Consider the following 27,560-nt stretch of genomic DNA (forward strand, 5'->3'; position numbering starts at 1 on the left):
CTACATTGTCTCTTGCCCACTGTAGACAGTGTACACCTACCTTGTCTCCTGCCCACTGTATACAGTGGGGACCTACCTTGTCTCTTGCCCACTGTATACAGTGTAGACCTACATTATCTCTTGCCCACTGTATACAGTGTAGACCTACCTTGTCTCTTTCCCACTGTATACAGTGTAGACCTACATTGTATCTTGCCCACTGTAGACAGTGTAGACCTACCTTGTCTCTTGTCCACTGTATACAGTGTAGACCTATCTTGTCTCTTGTCCACTGTATACAGTGTAGACCTACATTGTCTCTTGCCCACTGTATGCAGTGTAGACCTACCTTGTCTCTTGCCCATTGTATACACTGTAGACCTACCTTGTCTCTTGTCCACTGTATACAGTGTATACCTACCTTGTCTCCTGCCCACTGTAGACAGTGTAGACCTACCTTGTCTCTTGCCCACTGTAGACAGTGTAGACCTACCTTGTCTCTTGCCCACAGTAGACATTGTAGACCTACCTTGTCTCTTGCCCACTGTATACAGTGTAGACCTACCTTGTCTCTTGCCCACTGTAGACAGTGTACACCTACCTTGTCTCTTGCCCACTGTAGACAGTGTACACCTACCTTGTCTCTTGCCCACTGTATACAGTGTAGACCTACCTTATCTCTTGTCCACTGTATACAGTGTAGACCTACATTGTATCTTGCCCACTGTATACAGTGTAGACCTACCTTGTCTCTTGCCCACTGTATGCAGTGTAGACCTACCTTGTCTCTTGCCCATTGTATACACTGTAGACCTACCTTGTCTCTTGTCCACTGTATACAGTGTATACCTACCTTGTCTCCTGCCCACTGTAGACAGTGTAGACCTACCTTGTCTCTTGCCCACTGTAGACAGTGTAGACCTACCTTGTCTCTTGCCCACTGTAGACAGTGTAGACCTACCTTGTCTCTTGCCCACTGTATACAGTGTAGACCTACCTTGTCTCTTGCCCACTGTAGACATTGTAGACCTACCTTGTCTCTTGCCCACTGTAGACAGTGTACACCTACCTTGTCTCTTGCCCACTGTATACAGTGTAGACCTACCTTATCTCTTGTCCACTGTATACAGTGTAGACCTACATTGTATCTTGCCCACTGTATACAGTGTAGACCTACCTTGTCTCTTGACCACTGTATGCAGTGTTCTATCTGAGCAGGAAATGACTTGAGTGTACAGTAAGGTATATCCTCATCTACTGGGTCCCTCTGTAAGGAAACAAGAGCATTTTTTCCCTATAGATAAGGATAGTGTTAATGTGCACATGCTTCAAGCTGAGTACATTCCTCTACACAATGGTTAAGTTAATTCCAGTTTCTTTTTAATTTTCCATGGCAAGAGTGTGGGTGTGCCAATTCATCATTACACTTTTCTTTTAAAATTTAGTTATACACTTGATTTTAAATATGCCAAATTAATCATATCTACAGTATATTTTACTATTGGAAAGTTGATTTACATAAATATGGTACAATTTTAAATTGTCCATTGTGAGTTAATACTAAAATGGACTGTTCAAAAGCAAATAATTTTTGAAATGTTTAAAAAGAAGTAGTCAATATTTGGATGCAGTCTGTTACATACATATTGACAACCTAAATTATCAGCTACCTAACCTCTAGTGAGCCACCCACCTGACTACCATAGGACTCTGTCAGGTGAGGTATTATAACCTGTACATGACCTTTTGTTCCCATGGTACCAGACTCCAACAGGGCCTTCTGATTGGTCACACACCGACTGTAAAAATACAGACATTTTCAACTTAATTCCCATGACAATATAATTTTAAACATGAGTAATATCATCAGTACAAAGTTTGCCTCACATTGTATATCACTATACCTCACATTAGATTTAGGGGGTGAGTTCATCAACTGAAATTGATATTGCAATAATGTATACTGATATCATAACAAAAAAATATATATTTGCAATATTGGCTCTATGTCAAACTGATCATCTTCCTACTTTTCCCTTCTTTCTTCTTTTCCTCTTAATAATCTGATAACAAGAACAAGTGGAACCTACATGTGAAGCTTGATCCCTCTGGTTCTTTTTAAGAAATAGCAATAACAAACTTCAATTCTTAAATTGGAAGATGACGGTGTGTCGGCCATTTTGTTTTTCTGATCAAAAATCTAAATTCAATTGGCACAACTAGGGACAAAGGAGAATCTATACATGACGTTTGAGAATAAGCAATGACACACTTCTATTCTCAAAATCCAAAATAGGCGGTGTCAGCCATTCTGTTTTTTTTTCTGATCAAAAATCTTAATTGAATTGGCACAAAGGGGAACCTACACATGAAGTTTGAGGAACAACCTTCCTGTGCTTTTGAAGATATATAGCGATAACAAGGATTGTTTACAAACGGATGGACCGCGGACCACATATGTATACGCAGGGCAAATTGAACTGCCCGCCATCTGATGATGGCATTGAAATTATTCTTATTATGAAACCTATTTGACTCAGAAATAATAGTTAACCCAAACAGGTGAGCAACCCTCAAACCAAATATTAGAACCCTAGTACAATTATAAAGGAGTTACTGATGCCTTTCAACACTTGCACCTGAAAATAACTAAATAGATCCAATATAGTTACTATGACACTAAAGCAAAATGTGTTGGGGCCCCACATAGATATCACAATTTTACTCCCCTCTCACCTGATTAATTGGTTAAGTGACCTTTGACCTTTAAACCTTGACTGATGAGCTTGATAATGTGCTGGTACAGCGTGAATATGAACAGAATTTATCTGTCTAAGGGTTGATGGGATATCTTTTACACAATTTTTGCACAGATGCAGACAAATTGATTACTTAATACCTTCCTTTATAAAGTTGTGGGTATAAAAAATAAACATGTCATATTTTCATTAATTTCTTTCCTTCTTTAAAAAAATCCATACAGATCTGGTGTTTAGGTAGAGTACCATCACCTTACCTGTCTACGTATCGCCGAGCCTCCACGTTGTCCAAAGCATTCACCACCAAGTCTTGGTTTCTAAAGAAATCATCATTGTAATGTTCTGCTTCAGTCTGAGGACACACTAAATGGATATATCAAACAAATATTAAAATGTTGCCATTATATCTGAAATTTCCTTTTTATAAAAGATAGTTATAATAGAATTGATTTTGCTACTTCCTTCAGACTTCTAAAATCACTAGATATTATTGATAGAATTCAATTTGTTATACATACTCATGTGTGAATGTGTCATATTCTTAAAATACAGACAGAAATAGTTTATTATGGGGGAAAATATTCCCAAAATGCTGAACTGACTAATGAAATACTAAACAAAGGTGTATGGACGTACAGACAGACTGATTAATATAAAGCACCTATATCTCGGATACAGGACCCTAATAAAAAAAAATTCTAATAGTGAAGCACAGGTACCTACCTTTGTGCTGTTGAGCTTCAATTCGTAATGCTGTAAAATCAACAAACAACAATTAAATATCCAAATAAAACAAATAAAAGTCCATCACAGGCTGATAGGACATATACTTATCTCAGTCATGATTTGGAAAGTGAACAAAATGGCTGTTCCATTAACTAAAGGATTAGGCTGTCAGTAAATTTTCATAATAAGTCACTTATTGTAATTCAAATTCAACAGAAGCAACCTAAGACGGCAAGGTTTAAGAAACATATGACCACTTTACTACGGTATTTATAGTCCATATAAGTGACAAAACCTTAGCAGGTAAAGATATCGTCTGTTCTGCTGCAAAGTTCTGTCATTTATATTGACTATGAACTTTAACTTTGATTTTAAAGTTGAAGGCTTACAGTGAGTGGCATTTTCACAGCCTATATAGGCTCTGTATCAAAATTTCAAATTTAAGCCCCCATTGTTTATATTTATAGTATTAACAGAATTTCTGTTTGAAGAAGCATTGTTAAAATTTATTAGTTATATATAAATCATCACACTCCCTGATTACCAATATTTTATACACATCCTATGAGTGGGGATATTTACCTGGATTAATTTCATTGGCTGACTGGGCGGCAGTTGTGCTCTTTGGTTTCTATAAAATACACCAAAAATCATATTCTTATTCCTGGCTCTAATGTTCTGTTATTACATCATGTCTTGTATGATCTGTCATGTTATCTGTATAATAGTTACACCCATTGTATATTAGTTATGATGACTTCTATATATAATGTGACCGGGTGGATTGTCATGCTGGTAGTCTTCGGCAGCATGTTTCAGGGAGGTAGCACTATAAAGTTTGCATCAGTTCCGCGCTATCACAAGGAGACATAACACAGACATACTGTAGCCTCCCAAAATACAAACGCATACACCTCACACATGTATCGCACACACGGAAGCTGTCCTTAAATGACCTTAGCTGTTGACAGGACACTAAACGATAATAAACCAAACTATATAAACATTAGAACTCTACAGTGGCAAAACCTGTCAAATAAAACTTTTATTAAAAAACAAGCAGTCCAATGGGCTTGTAGCTGTTTCTTGTACTATCTCAACTAAACAATAAAATGTCCTTATGACGCAAACCAAATATAAAAGATGACAGCAAAAATAGCAACATTTGTTTAACATTTACGGTCTACCCTTCTGTCAACATAAAAAACAACTGCTTCGGACTAAGATTATTCATGATCCAATTCGACTACCATTGGTCTGGAGAAAGGTAGACGTTGAACAATATCTCAGCCAGTCAGATGAATAAAAGCAATCTTGATTGTGAATTCATCCTAAAACACCTGGTCAAGATCAAGGGGTACGCTTTTTTTTAAATATATCTTGACAACATCTCTTTGACGGAAATCAGGAAGTACACTATATCTGTCAAGTCAAGTCTAATGACTACATTAAAAATAACAACACTTTGTTGACTCGAAGCCTTGAGATCAGGCTCTATTGTACTGATAGAACATGAGAAGGTGGTTTTTTCCAAGATGGCAGCTATCTTAGGTTTCAGACTATCCTGAAAACTAATAACATCATCTCAGCTGGGAGCACTAAAATTTCAAAATGTCGTGAGTTTCCAAACAGTGGACAGCAAACAGCACATGCCAACAGCCAATACCAGGCTATTTTATAAGTCACTATGTCTATACAGGTCAGAAGAGCTAATAAAGTATTTCAATACATCAGGCCTTATAAACAGGGTATCCTATCTCCCCATTGGATTGTATTATCTTTTGTCCTCCATACTTTTTACTAAAACACAAGGTGTCATGATAATTTGTCTGGGTGGCAGAGTGTTTAACATCAAAATTTTCCCTTGTCTGAGTTATAAAATTGATGAAAATTGGCAAAAATATACCAGATTATAAAAAATGTTTATTGTAATTGTTCAAGAGATGAAAGCAAAAACACAATAGACCTGTACAAATTGACAGTGATCCCTACCAGTGTCTGGAAACATCCATATAGTTAGGAAACACCCATAAAGTTAAAGTGGGGATTTTCATGGAAACATACACAAAGTCTAGTCAGCTTAATTGACTAATTTTCAAATGATATTTTTGAATATCATTATAAGAATTTTTATAAATGAATCTGTGTTTTTAGCCTGCATACAATGCTTTGATATCCCTATACTGTACTTAATATTTACTGATAGATTTCAATATTAGAAACAAAACAAAAAGTGGTAATGTGTTCATGGCAGTGCTGGCTATGTACAGGAGGATGTACCTACACGGTTTTATCTAGGTCATGTTTACCTGTGAAGTTAATTACTATGGAAATGAATTTGAATCAGGAAGAGAAATTCAATTGATGATTCATATATTTTTTTTACATGAGTAAGACAAGTATACAACAATGTGACACTGTTCATACAGATTGAACATCAGGAAACATACTGATTTTGATCTATGTAGTATTTCAACAAATGTATCATAGAAATGGAGTGCCACCAAGGTCAATGTCATGCTGTAATGTAAACAAGGTAGCAATTCACTTGGTTTAGAAATTAAAAATTATCAAGTTGCGTGTACCTACTGGGAAATTCCCCCCTAAAACCCCAGATATAACATCCTCATGCCTGACATTCAGTCCTTAGTAATAGTGAAATGGACTGAACTAAGAAGTAATAGTTATCGTCTACGTGTCCTATAAAAACAGTTTGAAGTCTAAGAATGGCATGCTCTAAACATCGAACCAAGCCATACGAAATGGTGTGTTCTTCTTGTAACAATAAACTTGTTTGTCACGAGTGTATTGAAAAAAAGCACATTGGACACAAGTTTGTGGAACTCAAAACAGCAGCAGAAAGGATTATAGCTGGATTACAAAAGCAGAAGAAAGAAAACACAGCTTTTGATGAAATCCAACTAGACCTGAAGGACTCTCAAACTCTAATAGACAGTGAGCAGAAATTAGCGGAGCAAACACGGGATGAAGTCATACGAAGACGTGACCTTCTGAAAAGGATAATTGATGAAATAGCAGAAAAGTTGTTACTGGACCAGGAGAAATACTTCTCCGATATATTATCTACTTTAGAAGAGCATAAAAAGGAGGACCAGGAAAAAGTACAGGAAATACTCAAGTTCCAAAGTGAATTGGCAGTGTTTGTGAAGTCAAATGACTACACCGAGGTCATCGAAAAGGGACAAACAATGTCTATACCTAAATACACGAAACATGCGATTCCTTCAATGATAAGAATGAGATTGAAACCAGGCTGTCCTATTGACCGGGATCAGGTTCTGAAAGTCTTCGGACCAATAGACATTGACAATATGATTAACTCCTACATTGTCCATCCAATACAAGTATCCTCAGTGTACTCTGTAGATAGTGTACAGACTGATTTACTGTACGGGGATGGAGAACGGCTTTCAAACATGACTAATCCCACTAGGGAACAAAGTCTGGACATGACAGGCATGGATAACGATGTTGGCAGGAGGCACGCACGCCCTGAATTACCAGTGTTCCCTGTAACGCTCCGCAATATGCTACGAAATGTTGATAACAACATGGCCGCCTCTGTTCAGTCAAACGGAACAGTCACTTTCGTGTAAAACTCACAGACAAACGTGATATTTCTAAGGTATTGTCCTCTACAATTAGTGAGTTGTGTTTTAAACTTGAGCCTCTTCAGAGATATTTATAAAATCAAAATTTCGAGATTAAGGATTTCTGTGGTGAAGGATCAATGAACACTAAGAGAATTATTTGAAATTCACAAGTGGAGGATGAAATAAACAACTAGATTAAAAGAAATTTCATAGATAAAAGACGAAAAAGATGAAGATAGACATTGGTACTGGAGAATGATTTCAGCAGATGAAGGATGAAGCTAGCATATATTTGGGTGATACAGATTTCATAAGTGTATGACAGTATGGAATGGGAAAATGTGAGGACAGTATGTTTTATAATCAGAGATATTTAAAGAAAGGAATAAATGGATTGATGTCAGATAAAAGAGAGAGAATGGAAGACAGAATGTTAAGAACAGGGTGTTATTGTGAGATAATGTATGATGTAAAAGGAAGGCAGGAAGCTGGATGAAAGAAGAAGGGAGATTGGCATCATCAAGCATAATTAACCCTTTGCCACATGTAAGCGCCTCTGGACGCCTTTACCCCTTGCCACATGTAAGCGCTTCTCGACGCCTTTGCATTATCTCCATGTAAGCACTTCTCGACGCCTCTACGTTATCTCAATGTAAGCGCCTCTCGACGCCATGCCGGTTCGGTAATCTTAGACATGGAAAATCCTGTGATTGAGAGCGACACCTATCTGGAAATCCCTGATACTATTTTAAGAAGATATCAATGCATCGACCAATCAGATTTGTACACGTCATTCATACGAAAGTTTTTGAATAAATTAACCTAGAAAGTGTGAGTCATGAGTGTAGAAAAGTGTGACAACAACGAGGCGTGATGGCGGCTGTGGCTACGATTTTGCGCGACGTTTTTGACGACGATGATGATAATTTAGAGTTCGATGGCTTTGGACCTGAATACATTGAGTCAGATATTGATCTTAACGATGTTCTAAATGAACTGTCAACAGATAACGAGTCCGAAAATGAGGACGAACGGCGACTTGTTGTACTGCCGCCATTACGTAATGTTGACCGAGATTTTTCGCCGATCACAGTAAATGATTTTGTTAGGGAAACGGGGCCAGTACTTCCAGAAACTTTTGATGTTGATACTGCAAGTCCCATTGATTATTTCTACCTTTTCTTCAATGAGAATCAGTTTTCCACCATAGCTCGACACACTAATAACTACGCTCGCTGGCATTTGAAAAACGAAGGTAGATTTGACCCAAAATGGTCGGATACACATTCCTTCGTCGCGACATCGGATATAAAATATTCTAGGCTTAAGCCTGAACTGTTGAAATACTCTTGTGAAAACTTTGAAAATTCAGTTTGCTTCATTTGGGAGTTAATGTTGAATCATTTCATGTACAGGAATTCAATGAATTATAAATTACATTGTCAAAATATTTTGAAATTTGTCTGTTCTGTTTGTATACAGCTGATTTCGTGGTTATGTGTTGTTGGTTTTATAAAGAAAATAGCACAGAATTAAAATTTAAGAAATTCTGAACATAATTCTAACTTACTAAAAATGTCTAAAACAACTATTTCACTTTCAAAATTAGGTTTAGAAAAATTAATCAAAACAAAGCTTGATTTCTCAAAAACTGCCATTGAGATGGTGTATGTATATTTCAGTCAGCGCGATAATGTTGCATTGCAACAATGTATCTTTGCACTATTGGCACAGAGTGCTGAAGTGTCATAACCTGCATGTGGCAAAGGGTTAAAAGGTATGGGTTAGCCTGGGAAACTCTGGACAGAGTAGTGGACAATGGACCACCTATAGCTGTCCATCTCAGGAAGATAAGCCCACCCATATCATGTAGTTGACCAATAGAAACATCAGTCAGATAATTTGCATCTCAAGTAAATCCTAACTTAAGTAAAACTAAAGGAGAGTCAGAGAGGAGACAGTACGAACAGTAGAGAGAAACAGTAGCAGAGTAGCAAGACAGTACGAGTAGCAGGAGAGACAGAGGCAAGAGTCAGAAGGGATAACATCAGGAGTAGGTTGTCATGCTGGTCCAATATTGAGAGAGTGAAGCGAGAGCTAGAAAGGATAACATCAGTAGATTGTCATACGTGTCCAATATGAAGAGAAGACCGATAAAAGCTGGAACTGGAAATATGACTTGAGTACTAATTCCCTTGACCGGACAGACACCAACAAACAACATCAAGCGTCTGGTCACAAGTGAATGGGTAGGGGAAGGATTTAATCACCAAACATAATAATGAACAAGGTGCAGGATAAAATCAACATTTCAAGAAATAGGACTTGTAAGGGTTAAATGTATCACACAACAATTGTTATGCATAAATCATTGTTTTCTATACTAACTATTCTTTTTAAAACCATTTTTTTTTCAATTACTGATAACCCCTACCTGATGATGACCACACCACACCCATCACCATACTGATTAACACCCCTCCCTGACCCCTCCACACCCATCACCATACTGATTAACACCCCTCCCTGACCCCTCCACACCCAACACCATACTGATTAACACCCCTCCCTGACCCCTCCACACCCAACACCATACTGATTAACACCCCTCCCTGACCCCTCCACACCCATCACCATACTGATTAACACCCCTCGCCACCCATCACCATACTGATTAACACCCCTCCACACTCATCACCATACTGATTAACACCCCTCCCTGACCCCTCCACACCCATCACCATACTGATTAACACCCCTCCACACCCAAACACCATACTGATTAACACCCCTCCCTGACCTCTCCACACCCATCACCATACTGATTAACACCTCTCTATACCAATCACCATACTGATTAACACCCCTCCCTGACCTCTCCACACCCATCACCATACTGATTAACACCTCTCTATACAAATCACCATACTGATTAACACCCCTCCCTGACCCCACCACACCCATCACCATACTGATTAACACCCCTCCACACCCATCACCATACTGATTAACACCCCACCACACCCATCACCATACTGATTAACACCCCTCCACGTCCATCACCATACTGATTAACACCCCTCCCTGACCCCTCCACACCCAACACCATACTGATTAACACCCCTCCACACTCATCACCATACTGATTAACACCACTCCATGACCTCTCCACACCCATCACCATACTGATTAACACCCCTCCCTGACCCCACCACACCCAACACCATACTGATTAACACCCCTCCACACCCATCACCATACTGATTAACACCCCTCCACACTCATCACCATACTGATTAACACCCCTCCCTGACACCTCCACACCCATCACCATACTGATTAACACCCCTCCCTGACACCTCCACACCCATCACCATACTGATTAACACCCCTCCACACCCATCACCATACTGATTAACACCCCTCCCTGACCCCTCCACACCCAACACCATACTGATTAACACCCCTCTCTAACCCCTCCACATCCATCACCATACTGATTAACACCCCTCCCTGACCCCTCCACACCCAACACCATACTGATTAACACCCCTCCCTGACACCTCCACACCCAACACCATACTGATTAACACCCCTCTCTAACCCCTCCACAACCATCACCATACTGATTAACACCCCTCCCTGACCCCTCCACACCCAACATCATACTGATTAACACCCCTCCCTGACCCCTCCACACCCATCACCATACTGATTAACACCCCTCCACACCCATCACCATACTGATTAACACCCCTCCCTGAAACCTCCACACCCAAACACCATACTGATTAACACCCCTCCACACCCATCACCATACTGATTAACGACCCTCCCTGACCCCTCCACACCCAAAACCATAAAGGAAATATTTGATATGTTTAGATAAAGGACTGGGTATCTGAAAGGCTAACATGATACAATACATATCTCAATATGTTAAAATGATATAAATATGTAATGTAATATTGTAATTATGGCTTAGACAGTGTGCAGGTGCCTGTAAATATACTGTCAGGTGCCTGTAAATATACTGTCAGGTGTCAGTAAATATACTGTCAGGTGTCTGTAAATATACTGTCAGGTGTCTGTAAAGATACTGTCAGGTGTCTGTAAATATACTGTCAGGTGCCTGTAAATATACTGTCAGGTGTCTGTAAATATACTGTCAGGTGTCTGTAAATATACTGTCAGGTGCCTGTAAATATACTGACAGGTGTCTGTAAATATACTGTCAGGTGTCTGTAAATATACTGTCAGGTGTCTGTAAATATACTGTCAGGTGCCTGTAAATATACTGTCAGGTGCCTGTAAATATACTGTCAGGTGTCTGTAAATATACTGTCAGGTGTCTGTAAATATACTGTCAGGTGTCTGTAAATATACTGTCAGGTGTCTGTAAATATACTGTCAGGTGTCTGTAAATATACTGTCAGGTGCCTGTAAATATACTGTCAGGTGTCTGTAAATATACTGTCAGGTGTGTGTAAATATACTGTCAGGTGTCTGTAAATATACTGTCAGGTGTCTGTAAATATACTGTCAGGTGCCTGTAAAGATACTGACAGTGTGCCTGTAAATATACTGTCAGGTGTCTGTAAATATACTGTCAGGTGCCTGTAAATATACTGTCAGGTGTCTGTAAATATACTGTCAGGTGTCTGTAAATATACTGTCCAGTTCCTGTAAATATACTGTCAGGTGTCTGTAAATATACTGTCAGGTTCTGTAAATTACTGTCAGGTGTGTCTGTAAATATACTGTCAGGTGTCTGTAAATATACTGTCAGGTGTCTGTAAATATACTGTCAGGTTGTCTGTAAATATACTGTCAGGTGTCTGTAAATATACTCAGGTGTGTAAATATACTGTCAGGGTGTCTGTAAATATACTGTCAGGTGTCTGTAAATATACTGTCAGGTGTCTGTAAATATACTGTCAGGTGTCTGTAATATACTGTCATGTGTCTGTAAATTATACTGTCAGGTGTCTGTAAATATACTGTCAGGTGCCTGTAAATATACTGTCAGGGTGCCTGTAAATATACTGTCCAGGTGTCCTGTAAATATACTGTCAGGTGTCTGTAAATATACTGTCAGGTGTCTGTAAATATACTGTCAGGTGCCTGTAAATATACTGTCAGGTGTCTGTAAATATACTGTCAGGTGTCTGTAAATATACTGTCAGGTGTCCTGTAAATATACGTCAGGTGTCTGTAATATACTGTCAGGTGTCCTGTAAATATACTGTCAGGTGTCTGTAAATATACTGTCGGTGTCCTGTAAATATACTGTCAGGTTCCTGTAAATATACTGTAGGTGTCTGTAAATATACTGTCAGGTGCCTGTAAATATACTGTCAGGTGTCTGTAAATATACTGTCAGGTGTCTGTAAATATCCTGTCAGGTGCTGTAAATATCTGTCAGGTGCCTGTAAATATACTGTCAGGTGCCTGTAAGATACTGACAGTGTCTGTAAATATACTTGTCAGGTGTCTGTAAATATACTGTCAGGTGCCTGTAAATATACTGTCAGGTGCTGTAAATATACTGTCAGGTGCCTGTAAATATACTGTCAGGTGTCTGTAAATATACTGTCAGGTGTCTGTAAATATACTGTCAGGTGTCTGTAAATATACTGTCAGGTGTCCTGTAAATATACTGTCAGGTGTCTGTAAAGATACTGTCAGGTGTCTGTAAATATACTGTAGGTGTCTGTAAATATACTGTCAGGTGTCCTGTAAATATACTGTCAGGTGTCCTGTAAATATACTGTCAGGTGCCTGTAAATATACTGTCAGGTGTCTGTAAATATACTGTCAGGTGTCTGTAAATATACTGTCCAGGTGTCTGTAAATATACTGTCAGGTGTCTGTACATATACTGTCAGGTGTCTGTAATATACTGTCAGGTGTCTGTAAATATACTGTCAGGTGTCTGTAAATATACTGTCAGTGTCTGTAAATATACTGTCAGGTGTCCTGTAAATATACTGTTCAGGTGTCTGTAAATATACTGTCAGGGTCTGTAAATTACTGTCAGGTGCTGTAAAAATAGTCAGGGCCCGAAAATACAGGTGTTGTAAATAACTGTAGGGGGTTTGGATATGCGGGGTCTGAAAAATACTTTTAGGTGCTGTAAATATATGCAGGGCCTGTAAAGATACGACAGGGTCTGTAAAATTACTGTTTAGGGGCCGTAAAATACTGAAAGGGTTTCTGTAAAATTTCTTTGTTCCCGTAAAATACGTCGGGTCTGTAAAATACTGCAGGGGCCGAAATAACTTGGGGGCCTTTAAAATACTGGCGGTGTCTGTTAAAAAAGTAGTCCTGTAAAAATATTTTTTTACTGTCCTTCCTGTAACGATCCCGAAAAAGGGGTTCTGTAAAAATACTGTAGGGGCCTGTAAATAAGCGGTGTTTTGTAAAATATTACGTCCCGGGCTGTAAAATTACTGTCAGGTGCTGAAAATTGTCAGGTGCCCTTTAAAAATCGTCAGGGGCCGTAAAATATTTCAGGGGGTTTTTTTTATTTACTGTCAGGGCGTAAAAACTGCAGGGGGCTGTTAAAAATTTTTTTTGGTCAGGGGGCCCGTAAATATCCGTCAGGTTGCCCTTTTTACGCGGTGTGTTTTCTTCGGGCTGTTCGGGGGGTGTTGTTTCTGTAGGTTCTGTTTTTGTCGGTGTCGAAAAAATTTCTGACGGTGTTGTTTTAAGCAGGGTCGTTTAACGGCAGGGGTTTTGTAATAATGTAGGGCTTTAAAACGGCGGTGCCGTAAAAAAAGTCAGGTGTCTGTAAAATATGCAGGGCGAAATAACGCAGGTGTCGAAATTTCGGAGGTGCCGTAAAAATACCCCGGTGCCCAAATGGGGCCCAAGTGCTGTTTCTGTCGGTTTTGGTTTTGTAAATATAATGCAGGTTTTTCGAAATATACTGTAGGTGCTGTAAAAATTTTGGGGCAGGTTTGAAAAAATTTTTTACTGTCAGGTGCCCCGTAAAATACTGTCGGGTCTGTAAAAATATACTGTAGGTGCCTGTAAATATACTGTCAGGGTGTCTGTAATATACTGTCAGGTGTCTGTAAATATACTGTCAGGTGTCTGTAAATATACTGTCAGGTGTCTGTAAATATACTGTCAGGTGTCGTAAATATACTGTAGGTGCCTGTAAATATACTGTCAGGTGTCTGTAAATACACCTGTCAGGTGTCCTGTTAAATATACTGTCAGGTGTCTGTAATATACTGTCAGGTGCTGTAAATATACTGGACAGGTGTCCTGTAAATATACTGTCAGGTGTCTGTAAATATACTGTCAGGGTCTGTAAAATATACTGTCAGGTGTCTGTAAAATATACTGTCAGGTGCCTGTAAATATACTGTCAGGTGTCTGTAAATATACTGTCAGGTGTCCTGTAAATATACTGTCCAGGGTCCTGTAAAATATACTGTTAGGTGGCCTGTAAATATACTGTCAGGTGTCGTAAATATACTGTCAGGTGTCTGTAATATACTGCAGGGTGTCTGTAAATATACTGTCAGGTGTCTGTAAATATACTGTCAGGTGTCTGTAAATATACTGTCAGTGTCTGTAAATATACTGTCAGGTGCCTGGTAAATATACTGTCAGGTGTCTGTAAATATACTGTCAGGTGTCTGTAATATACTGTTCAGGTGTCTGTAAATATACTGTCAGGTGTCTGTAAATTACGTCAGGTGTCTGTAAATATACTGTCAGGGTGTCTGTAATATACTGTCAGGTGTCTGTAAAGATCGTCAGGTGTCTTGTAAATATACTGTCAGGTTGTCCTGTAAATATACTGTCAGGGTCTGTAAATATACTGTCATGGTCTGTAAATACTGTCAGGTGTCTGTAAATATACTGTCAGGTGTCCTGTAAATATACTGTCAGGTGTCTGTAAATATACTGTCAGGTGCCTGTAAATATACTGACAGGTGTCTGTAAATATTACTGTCAGGTGTCTGTAAATATACCTGACAGGTGTCTGTAAATATACTGTCAGGTGTGCTGTAAATATACTGTCCAGGTGCCTGTAAATTATACTGTAGGTGTCTGTAAATATACTGTCAGGTGTCTGTAAATATACTGTCAGGTTGTCTGTAAATATACTGCAGGTGCCGTAAATATACGTCAGGTTCTGAAATATACGTAGGTGCCTTTAAATAACGTCAGGGTCGTAAATATTTTCTGTCGGTGTTTAAAATACTGTCCCTTCCCGTAAATTATGTAGGTTCTGTAAAATACAGGGGCCCGTAAATTACTGTCCGGTGTTGAATTTAGTCAGGTTTTTTCTGTAAAAAATGTCAGGGGTTTTGTAATTTTCCCGTAGGTGCCTGTAAAATACTGCAGTGTCAAAATCATGTCGGTTTTTTTGTAAATATCGCCCCGGTGTTTTAAATTACTTCAGGTGTTGTAATATACGTCAGGTGCCCCTTTAAAAATATTCTGGGTCAGGGGGTTCTGAAATAATTATGTCCCGGGTCCGTAATTATGGGGAGGTGCTGTAAAAATATGTAGGGCTGTAAATAAAGCAGGGGTTGAAATTTACTGAGGTCTGTAAAATATGAGGTGCCTGTAAATAATGTGGTTTAAAATACTGAAAAGGGGTTTAAATATACTGTCAGGTGTCTGTAAATATACTGTCAGGTGTCTGTAAATATACTGTCAGGTGTCTTGTACACATACACTGTCCAGTTCCTGTAAATATACTGTCAGGTGTCTGTAAATATACTGTCAGGTGTCTGTAAATATACTGTCAGGTGTCTGTAAATATACTGTCCAGGTGTCCTGTAATATACTGTCAGGTGTCTGTAAATATACTGTCAGGTGTCTGTAAATATACTGTCAGGTGTCTGTAAATATACTGTCAGGTGTCTGTAAATATACTGTCAGGTGTCTGTAAATATACTGTCCAGTTCCTGTAAATATACTGTCAGGTGTCTGTAAATATACTGTCAGGTGTCTGTAAATATACTGTCAGGTGTCTGTAAATATACTGTCAGGTGTCTGTAAATATACTGTCAGGTGTCTGTAAATATACTGTCAGGTGTCTGTAAATATACTGTCAGGTGTCTGTAAATTATACTGTCAGGTGTCTGTAAACTATACTGTCAGGTGTCTGTAAATATACTGTCAGGTGTCTTTTTAAAAATACGTGGTGTTTGTAAAAACTGTTAGTTGCTTAAAATTTCGCAGGTTTTCTGTAAATACTTCAGGGGCTTTAAATATAGTCAGGTTTTTTGCCTTTTTAAATATTCCCGTCGGTGTCTGTAATATAAAACAGGTGTTGTAATTAATGTTTAGGGGCTGGAAAATTACGCAGGTGCTGAAAAATATGCGGTGTTTAATTCTGAGGGTGTTTGTAAATATCTGTCAGGGGGTCTAAACTTCGGGGGCCGAAAAATCTGTCAGGTGCTGAAATAACCTGTGGGCCTGTAAATAACGTCAGGGGGTTTTAAAATATATGGGCGGGGTCGGGAAAATTTTTTCAGGGGCTGTAAAATTCGTAGGGTCTTTTAAAATAGTCGGGGGTCTTAAAAATGTAAGGGGTCTGTAAAAATTTATTTTATGTCAAAGGGGGTCGTAAATAACTTTTTTTCCAGTTCTGTAAAATATGTCAGGTTCCCGTAAAATAACTGTGGGTCTGTAAATATACTGTCAGGTGTCCTGTAAATATACTGTCAGGTGTCTGTAAAATATACTGTCAGGTGTCTGTAAATATAACTGTCAGGTGTCTGTAAATATACTGTCAGGTGTCCTGTAAATATACTGTCAGGTGTCTGTAAATATACTGTCAGGTGTCTGTAAATATACTGTCAGGTGCCTGTAAATATACTGTCAGGTGTCCTGTAAATATACTGTCAGTGTCTGTAAATATACTGTCAGGTGTCTGTAAATATACTGTCAGGTGTCTGTAAATATACTGTCAGGTGTCTGTAAATATACTGTCAGGTGTCTGTAAATATACTGTCAGGTGTCTGTAAATATACTGTCAGGTGTCTGTAAAATATACTGTCAGGTGTCTGTAATATACTGTCAGGTGTCTGTAAATATACTGTCAGGTGTCTGTAAATATACTGTCAGGTGTCTGTAATATACTGTCAGGTGTCTGTAAATATACTGTCAGGTGTCCTGTAAATATACTGTCAGGTGTCTGTAAATATACTGTCAGGTGTCTGTAAATATACTGTCAGGTGTCTGTAAATATACTGTCAGGTGTCTGTAAATATACTGTCAGGTGTCTGTAAATATACTGTCAGGTGTCTGTAAATATACTGTCAGGTGTCTGTAAATATACTGTCAGGTGTCTGTAAATATACTGTCAGGTGTCTGTAAATATACTGTCAGGTGTCTGTAAATATACTGTCAGGTGTCCTGTAAATATACTGTCAGGTGTCTGTAAATATACTGTCAGGTGTCTGTAAATATACTGTCAGGTGTCTGTAAATATACTGTCAGGTGTCTGTAAATATACTGTCAGGTGTCCTGTAAATATACTGTCAGGTGTCTGTAAATATACTGTCAGGTGTCTGTAAATATACTGTCAGGTGTCTGTAAATATACTGTCAGGTGTCTGTAAATATACTGTTCCTATACTGTCAGGTCCTGTAAATATACTGTCAGGTGTCTGTAAATATACTGTCAGGTGTCTGTAAATATACTGTCAGGTGTCTGTAAATATACTGTCAGGTGTCTGTAAATATACTGTCAGGTGTCTGTAAATATACTGTCAGGTGCCTGTAAATATACTGTCAGGTGTCTGTAAATATACTGTCAGGTGTCTGTAAATATACTGTCAGGTGTCTGTAAATATACTGTCAGGTGTCTGTAAATATACTGTCAGGTGTCTGTAAATATACTGTCAGGTGCCTGTAAATATACTGTCAGGTGTCTGTAAATATACTGTCAGGTGTCTGTAAATATACTGTCAGGTGTCTGTAAATATACTGTCCAGTTCCTGTAAATATACTGTCAGGTGCCTGTAAATATACTGTCAGGTGTCTGTAAATATACTGTCAGGTGTCTGTAAATATACTGTCAGGTGTCTGTAAATATACTGTCAGGTGTCTGTAAATATACTGTCAGGTGTCTGTAAATATACTGTCAGGTGTCTGTAAATATACTGTCAGGTGTCTGTAAATATACTGTCAGGTGCCTGTAAATATACTGTCAGGTGTCTGTAAATATACTGTCAGGTGTCTGTAAATATACTGTCAGGTGTCTGTAAATATACTGTCAGGTGTCTGTAAATATACTGTCCAGTTCCTGTAAATATACTTAAAGGGGGGTTTTAAATAACTGTCGTTGTGTAAATTACTGTCAGGGGTTTGGGAAATTACTGCAGTTCTGTAATAACCGTCAGGGGCCGTAAATATAGTAGGTGCCTTTTGCTGTTAAAATATACTGTCAGGTGCTGTTTAAATTACTGTCAGGGTCTGTAATATACTGTCAGGTTCTGTAAAAATTTGTCCTTCGTAAAAATACTGGGTGCCCGTAAAATACTTTTTCCGGGTTTTTAGGTGCGTAAATATACTGTCAGGTGCCCGTAAAAAATGTAATGGGCCTGTAAAAAATCGTGGGCTGTAAAATACTGCAGGTTTTCTGAAATAAAAATTTTTTCCGTTTTTAAATTAAATGTTTAGGTGTCGTAAAATCTTACTTAAATATGTCAGGTTTGTAAATAATGTCAGGTGTGTAAAAAATTATGTTAGGTGCCCGTAAAATATCGGGCCGGTTTTTTTTTTGCCCTTAAAATTTCTGTCGGTGCCTGTAAATATACTGTCAGGTGCCTGTAAATATACTGTCAGGTGCCTGTAAATATACTGTCAGATGTCTGTAAATATACTGTCAGGTGTCTGTAAATATACTGTCAGGTGTCTGTAAATATACTGTCAGGTGCCTGTAAATATACTGTTAGGTGCCTGTAAAGATACTGACAGGTGCCTGTAAATATACTGTTAGGTGCCTGTAAAGATACTGTCAGGTGTCTGTAAATATACTGTTAGGTGCCTGTAAAGATACTGTCAGGTGTCTGTAAATATACTGTCAGGTGCCTGTAAATATACTGTCAGGTGCCTGTAAATATACTGTTAGGTGCCTGTAAAGATACTGACAGGTGCCTGTAAATATACTGTTAGGTGCCTGTAAAGATACTGACAGGTGTCTGTAAATACATGTACTGTCCAGTTCCTGTAAATATACTGTCAGGTGTCTGTAAATATACTGTCAGGTGTCTGTAAATATACTGTCAGGTGTCTGTAAATATACTGTTAGGTGCCTGTAAAGATACTGTCAGGTGTCTGTAAATATACTGTCAGGTGTCTGTAAATATACTGTCAGGTGTCTGTAAATATACTGTCAGGTGTCTGTAAATATACTGTCAGGTGTCTGTAAATATACTGTCAGGTGTCTGTAAATACATGTACTGTCCAGTTCCTGTAAATATACTGTTAGGTGCCTGTAAATATACTGTCAGGTGCCTGTAAATATACTGTCAGGTGCCTGTAAATATACTGTCAGGTGTCTGTAAATATACTGTCAGGTGTCTAAATGTTGAAAATATTCGTAATTATGGATCAATATATTAGTTTTTATTATTTATATACCAAATGAAAATGACAAATGATGAAAATCAATTATTGGGATTCTTTTATCACCCAACTTCAGTCTTGCATTGTACTATTGTTATTCTTTACTTGTACATATTGGGGGCTCAAAGTAATTCATGTAGATTTAGCATATATTTCATTCAATTTTGGCCTTAAATTCCAGGGGAATTTTACCCCAAATACTTTATCAATTTTTAAATAATTCATTCAATTAAAAAAATATGTAGAAGCTTCTATTACACATCTTAACAGGAGTACTTAAAAGTCAAGTCACTTCTCAACGGTTCAGTAGAGTCAAGCTTCTTCTCAACGGTTCAGTAGAGTCAAGCTTCTTCTCAACGGTTCAGTAGAGTCAAGCTTCTTCTCAACGGTTCAGTAGAGTCAAGCTTCTTCTCTAACTAGGCCTATTTTGTAATCAAGTTTGAGAGTCAAGTCACTTCTCTATGGTTCAGTGGAGTCAAGCTTCTTCTCTAGTTAGGCCTAAATTGTATTTTGTAATTAATAAGTTTGAGAGTCAAATCACTTCTCAATTGTTCAGTAGAGTCAAGCTTCTTCTCTAGTTAGAGTATTCCATTTTTTGATATTTGCCTTAAAGAGGCTTACCCGCAGACGGACCGGTAAACGGCACATCTCCGATCACTAAATAAACTTCAGTACACGTTTCTATGTGACAAAATTAGAGGCTTTCCGACTTTATTTCTTGAAAACAATTACAGAATGTGTATTTAAAAGATGTTTTAAAACTCAACCTGAGAGGGAAATGTATGGAATATAACGGCAAATCTTCTTTGTAAATCGCCGCTGCCTTTGAAGTTATCACTGTGCGGCACTGTGCACGTGCTTGTTTCTTTGATGTGTCAATCAAATTAGACTACACTTTATAGCGGGGACTTATTGCGGGTTGCGATTAAATAAATAATATCTAAAAAATGAGGTTTTAATATCACTTTTCAGCGTTTTATAAGGAAAATAAAATGAATAACTCAACAATTCCAACAATCTGCCATGTGTAAAAAATCTTTTTCTATTAGCCAATTTTTCTGATCTCTCTGCGGGCAAGCCTCTTTAAAATACTAAAAATAATATAAGATAATAAAGAGTCAAGTTGCTTCTTTGGAGTTCGGCAGAGTTAACCCTCTTCTCTGGGTGTTTCTCTTAAAGCTTGGTCTTGTTAATTGAAGTAAGCTGTATTAAAAGAAGGTTTAGTTGAGTAGATTGAATAGCTCCTGGTATACTAAATGTTGTTATATTGACATGTACATCATGTTTCCATGTGTTGTTAAACAAGAGTAATAAACTGTTAATCATGTTTTAGTTATGTATAAATGTACATATTTGTCATAGCCACTTGTACATCACAGACCAAGCATACTGACTTTTTTCTGATCAGCCACTTGTTTAAAATGAAACCAGTCTAATGATTTTGTCTTCCCTAAATTTGCCATGCCATATATTCAGCTGTCGTTTGTGTTTTTAAATATTACAGTCTTGGCCACATTCATGGCTAAGAAACGCATTTCAGGTGCATCTAGGTGACCCGTAAAGATAAATGTAAGCTTCTTATTTCAATTGATTTTGATGTGCATCTGGTTTGAAGGTGTATGTAAATGATTTTAACAAGATTTCAGAAACAAAACAGTGTAGAGGGGTTGGTAAAACAATACAGCAATATATATAGCATGTTTATGTATGGAGAACCGTATTGCTATTAAATACTGGTTTGTACTGGGTTATCAATATACCCATCCTGCCCTATTATTCATCCCTTCACATTACTTACCCGAATGTGGTGTGGCCGAAACAAAAACTGCCTGTTCAAATTGGACTTCTCTATAAGGTCATTGTCTGTTATAGTTATCTGGAATGTTAAAATGACAAACATTTCAAGACAAGTTCATACTGATCAGATATTTAAGTTTTCAGTCGAGATATAACAGTGACTTCTAATCTTTACCAGTTGCTTTCAACAATAAGAGATTAAAGTTAATGAAAACACTAAAACACTCATCAGTCTAAATCGATACACACGTACAACAACTATGTTGTATCCTACTAGGACACTGACAGGTCAGCAAGGATGCCTTTATGTGGCTATATAATCTCCCAAAGTTCTTGTTTAATTATGATCAACTTCGTCCTTGATGTTTGGACTCAAATGACCTTGACCTTTGACACAGTAACCTTGATAGTAAGCTATTTGACATCTTGTTTAATTCTGACCAACATTGCTTCATAATGTTATAACAAAATGATCATCAGTGAAAAGATACCTCGACTTTTGGACAGTTAACTTGATTTTGTTTAAATCTGGTGCAAATAAAATGTTCTCCAGTGAAGAGATCTAGTATTCCTGTGAAGGAAAGTACAATATCTGACCTTGACATTTGATCATTTTGACCTCAGTATCATTTTTGTGAACTTGACTAAATTTCATGTAAATCAGTCAATAAAATTCTAATAATACTAAAATTAAAAGTCGGAAAATTAAGTTGTGGAAACCCAGCCAACTGAAGAACAGACGGACGACAGACAGATTGATTATTATAGAGTGCTTGTATCAGAGACATATGAGCCCTAATCTAATACAGGTGCTCAAATGAATATGACATTACCAGCATTTCAACAATAAAATCTCAACTTTTTTTTTCAAATTAAGACAACTGCTACATCATAATACAATGTACAAGTTACAATAACATTTTATTTTTCTCCACAATATGTTGACTTTCCATCACTGGGTTTAGTTTCAGGTCTAGATATAACCCAAATTTATATCAGTTCATTCATGTTGAAAATTAAACAACACATTTGTTTAAAGTATGGTGTTTCTATTTCAGATATTCAATGTTAGGACTACTGTACACAGTACTAACTGGATATTCAATGTTAGGACTACTGTACACAGTACTAACTGGATATTCAATGTTAGGACTACTGTACACAGTACTAACTGGATATTCAATGTTAGGACTACTGTACACAGTACTGTACTAATTGGATATTCAATGTTAGGACTACTGTACACAGCACTAATTGGATATTCAATGTTAGGACTACTGTACACAGTACTTATTGGATATTCAATGTTAGGACTACTGTACACAGTACTAACTGGATATTCAATGTTAGGACTACTGTACACAAAGTACTAATTGGATATTCAATGTTAGGACTACTGTACACAGTACTAATTGGATACTCAATGTTAGGACTACTGTACACAGTACTAATTGGATATTCAAAGTTAGGATTACTGTACACAGTACTAATTGGATATTCAATGTTAGGACTACTGTACACAGTACTAATTGGATATTCAATGTTAGGACTACTGTACACAGTACTAATTGGATATCAATGTTAGGACTACTGTACACAGTACAAACTGGATATTCAATGTTAGGACTACTGTACACAGTACTAATTGGATATTCAATGTTAGGACTACTGTACACAGTACTTATTGGATATTCAATGTTAGGACTACTGTACACAGTACTAACTGGATATTCAATGTTAGGACTACTGTACACAGTACTAATTGGATATCAATGTTAGGACTACTGTACACAGTACTAATTGGATATTCAATGTTAGGACTACTGTACACAGTACTAATTGGATATCAATGTTAGGACTACTGTACACAGTACTAATTGGATATTCAATGTTAGGACTACTGTACACAGTACTAATTGGATATTCAATGTTAGGACTACTGTACACAGTACTAATTGGATATTCAATGTTAGGACTACTGTACACAGTACTAATTGGATATTCAATGTTAGGACTACTGTACACAGTACTAATTGGATATTCAATGTTAGGACTACTGTACACAGTACTAACTGGGTATTCAATGTTAGGACTACTATACACAGTACTAATTGGATATTTAATGTTAGGACTACTGTACACAGTACTAATTGGATATTCAATGTTAGGACTATACTGTACACAAAGTACTAATTGGATATTCAATGTTAGGACTATTGTACTACACTGTAACGTACTTGGCCCTTATCTTGTGAAGCAATCCCCATCAAGGCATAGTTCTTTAGCATCTCACAGCCAATAGCCCCACAGCCGACCTGGAACAAAGACACAGTGTATATACAATCATATATTAACTGGAACAAAGACTCACCATCTATAAACAATCACATCGAACAAGACATACAGGTACAGGCTCATTGTGTGTGAAGACCAATCACCAAATAGTTATGTACAAAACTCGGGATATACACCAAAATGGCTGATAAAGCCCACCCCCGGATGATATCATCTCGGCCAAGAAGATTAAGGAATGTGAATTGGTAAAATTGATCATTGTTTATAACCTCTACACAAACACTATGTACATGTACAGAAAGTCCTATATAAATAGAAACTTTTTTTTATCTTACAGCAATTGCAAAACAAGTTAAACCAACTTATAGTAATCACTTTTGTTTTCCCGGGTGGAAGCGCATGAAGGGTCTTACTTTGGGAGGTAGTACAAGAGTACCCATAGCAACCCCACATGGTCAGATAATTGACCCCTATACCTTTTCAAGTCCAGTTTATGAAGCAAACCCTGGCCACCTAAAAGGCAAAAGTGTTACCACTGTGCCACCCGACTACTCAACTCCTATGTAGAACCTGACCATTCTAGATACCATCGTCCTGTAGATGTTATATTTTAATTTAGTATTCTGATAGACTGAACCCAATCGTGTATTACCCTACTCCCTCATCTCTACATATACTTACCATAAACAACCTTGTGTTGGCTAACTGACAACATTTGCTCTCTCCTATACAGATCCTTAAAGCATCATATCGATCACCTCTGTAAAAGACAAGAATCAGTCATAATATTACCAGTACTTAAATAATTATGTCAAAATAATTTATAACTGAATAAACTTGTGACCTTGCATGATCAATTACTTGATGAACTTCTTATTTTAATCAGTTACTGCATAACTGTATTACTTATCTCCTTATAAAATAATCTAACATTACACAATGATTATAAGGAATGGCCTCTTCCTTTATGTGTAAATCAATTTTTATTTTTAATCAGTATTCAAAGATATACATTATCCATAACATGTTAAATTTGTACGTTGTCACAAAAATAGATCTCTGTAGAAATGTTCCATCGGATGAGTGTAGATTTATGTTAACATAAACTACATTAAAAGAATATTTATTGCTCAGAATCCATTCACATTGATGATAATCTTAGTTTAGTTTAAACATATTTTATTGTCAATATACAGCAAAAGGGTTGGGCACAGGTTACATGAACATCTTACACCTGTTCCTAATCTATCAGTCGTTTTTGTGTTTTTAAATAACTTACATGATTGTTTCATATCTCAAATATCTATAAATACAATCATGAGAGAAGGTACAACTGTTTATTATATAAGTATACTTTACCTTGGTTGAAACTGTGCTGGATCAGTGGTGTCCTTCTTACTTACAACATCAACTGCATCTAGGTAAAGCTGTAATATAGATACTGTATGTACACAAATATCATACAACATCAACTGTATCTAGGTGAAGCTGTAATACAGATACTGTATATACACAAATATCATACAACAACATCAACTGTATCTAGGTATAGCTGTAATACAGATACTGTATATACACAGATACAATACTAAACTCAAACCTAATTTAACACTCTTACACTGACCACTTAACATACTCAATAACTCAAACTTCATTTGACATGCTTTTACGTTCAAACCTCATTTGACGTACTTTTACACTCAAACTTCATTTGATGTACATTAAAATTGAAATTGAAATTTCGACTGTATACAGTAGTTTCCAAAGTATCTAACAGACATCAATGTCAACATGTCCAATATCAAGTCCAAATCTTCTATCCTCAACTTAACTGTAATCCATCCAGTTAAATTTTACAAGCTATAAAAATTCATAAAAGTTTTGGTTATTTTGTACAGAATATTCTAATGATTATCGGTACAGTCAAACCTGTCTATAGCGACCGCCCAAGGGGAGGCAGAAAAACGGTCACTATAGACAGGTTGCCTTTATAGACAGGTCAAAATTATTGCACCAACCAATTTACTTAAACCTGCCATAAATAAATTGTCATTGAACAGGGCATTCAGAAGACCAGTCAGAAGTTAAATAAATGCATAAACTTTATAAATCTGAAGGGTTTAATATTTAATGATTTGTGGACCCAAACACAAAATATAACTCAAAATGGTCTTATGGATAATTTTTTTTAAATACATTTGTATTTTGTTCTGAAATAATGCTATATGTATCTATCAAATTATCTCCGTTTCTTTCATAAATAAAGAAAAAGAATACACAATAATTAATAAATTAATTATATTTGTGTTACTACTAATTATTTTGTGTTATAGTCTTACTTCTTAAAACCAAATTTTTTTTTTTCTGACCCAAATTGAAATCCGGATATTTGTGTCAGTTTACGACTTTTTATTAGTATTGACTAATTAAAGATGGCGGCAGTACAAACGCTAGTACCGACAGCTACGATTAAGAAAGGCTCATGTGAGTTAATCTTGTTGACAGATATGACCAGTGTTTGTTATTGAAGTGATGTATCCTAGTTGTAATCACAAAATTAACTGACCGTGTCAAATGAAGCCACCTGTGCACAGTTGTAATGTAATACCGACACGCATGGTGATCCGACTCCTCTCTTACCGAGCCCCAGGCCAGGGCAGCTACAGTAATTATAGGCTAACAGGTGGTAGGGGTCTTTTGTTTATATACTCAGGCCAGGGTTGTGGTGGTCCTTTGTTTGTATAATCAAGCCAGGGTCGATGTGTCTGAATTTTCCGGGGATTTTATGAGGGATGACTGCCGAGAGCAGAAGATGGCTGACAGAAATCGGTCGCTATAGAAAACAAATTAGCGACCGCCGTTCCGAAATCACCAGTCATTAGCCACATTAGACAGGTAGTCGCTATACAGAGGGTCGTTATATAGTAAAATCTCACGGGGAATCTTAAAACCGGTCGTTATAGACAGGCAGTCGTTATATACAGAGGGTCGTTAGAGCAGGTTTGACTGTATATCATTTGATACAATCTCTCATGAAAAGCACATTGTTTTGGTTAGATGACCATGTAATGCCCGATTTTTTCAAAACATATCTACCCACTTTTAATTGGTCAACTGTCCATCATTAGTAAGTTGTGTGTCAATGCTTCATCAAAGAATAGTTGTTAGAAGACAACATAGCTCGCCGTATGCGTTGAAATTCAGAATTATTCTTTTTAAAAGTAGGTCAAAGGCCAAGATCAACAGGTCCACAAGTAGTAGTATTAATGGAAAGGTCTTGTCACAAGGAAAATATATAAATACCTAAGCTGTATCCTCATTAGTATTGACACCGTTATTGAGGGAATTCATGTTTGGTATAATTAAGAACTCACCCATTGATTGAGGGGAGTGAACTTCCCAGTAAGAGCTTTGAGTCCTTCTTGTGCCACAAACCCACCAATGGCTGCACACAGAGGCGCGAAACAACCACGAGCTGTAAATGACAACATCCGCACCAGGTCCTCATCTACTGGCTCCACCTAGTGGACAAAGAAGAAACGAGAAAGATAATAATCCAATTCCTCAAGCTAGAATTTCAACATCATCAAATGAATCTATTGTTCATACTTTGCATGCAAGACATTCAACATGATTCTTATGTGATACACACAACTAATTCTGCTGAAAATAGTTTTGGAAGTCTCAGTTCATTCGATCATTAAATTCATTATCATTATACGATATTTCTTTGATAAATCTCCTACCTTGTTAGTAAGGTTGCTGTTCATGTCATGTGCAAG

The 27,560-nt window shown here is 37.3% G+C and overlaps 2 protein-coding genes across 2 annotated transcripts in view; one reads left to right on the top strand and one right to left on the bottom strand.

Annotated features, from left to right (window-relative positions):
• LOC117318442 (ubiquitin-like modifier-activating enzyme 6) overlaps nt 1-27,554 on the bottom strand; it is a 40,018-nt gene extending 12,464 nt beyond the window's left edge. The window contains exons 1-11 of the mRNA XM_033873428.1: nt 27,525-27,554; nt 27,153-27,299; nt 25,138-25,205; nt 24,460-24,538; nt 23,721-23,798; nt 21,485-21,562; nt 4,047-4,095; nt 3,462-3,491; nt 2,996-3,101; nt 1,673-1,778; nt 1,157-1,246 (exon numbers count right to left, since the gene is read on the bottom strand). Of these exons, the coding sequence (XP_033729319.1) occupies nt 1,157-1,246; nt 1,673-1,778; nt 2,996-3,101; nt 3,462-3,491; nt 4,047-4,095; nt 21,485-21,562; nt 23,721-23,798; nt 24,460-24,538; nt 25,138-25,205; nt 27,153-27,299; nt 27,525-27,548 (855 nt within the window). The 5' untranslated portion in view covers nt 27,549-27,554. The remainder of the gene's footprint in view (nt 1-1,156; nt 1,247-1,672; nt 1,779-2,995; nt 3,102-3,461; nt 3,492-4,046; nt 4,096-21,484; nt 21,563-23,720; nt 23,799-24,459; nt 24,539-25,137; nt 25,206-27,152; nt 27,300-27,524) is intronic.
• On the top strand, nt 6,039-7,604 carry LOC117318444 (E3 ubiquitin-protein ligase TRIM71-like). Its single transcript, XM_033873429.1, has one exon. The coding sequence runs from the start codon at nt 6,191-6,193 to the stop codon at nt 7,079-7,081; it is 891 nt and encodes a 296-aa protein (XP_033729320.1). The 5' UTR covers nt 6,039-6,190; the 3' UTR covers nt 7,082-7,604.
• Nucleotides 27,555-27,560: the final 6 nt, after the last annotated feature.

This window comes from Pecten maximus, unplaced genomic scaffold (genome assembly GCF_902652985.1).
Source record: "Pecten maximus unplaced genomic scaffold, xPecMax1.1, whole genome shotgun sequence".
NCBI classification, from domain to species: Eukaryota; Metazoa; Mollusca; class Bivalvia; order Pectinida; family Pectinidae; genus Pecten; species Pecten maximus.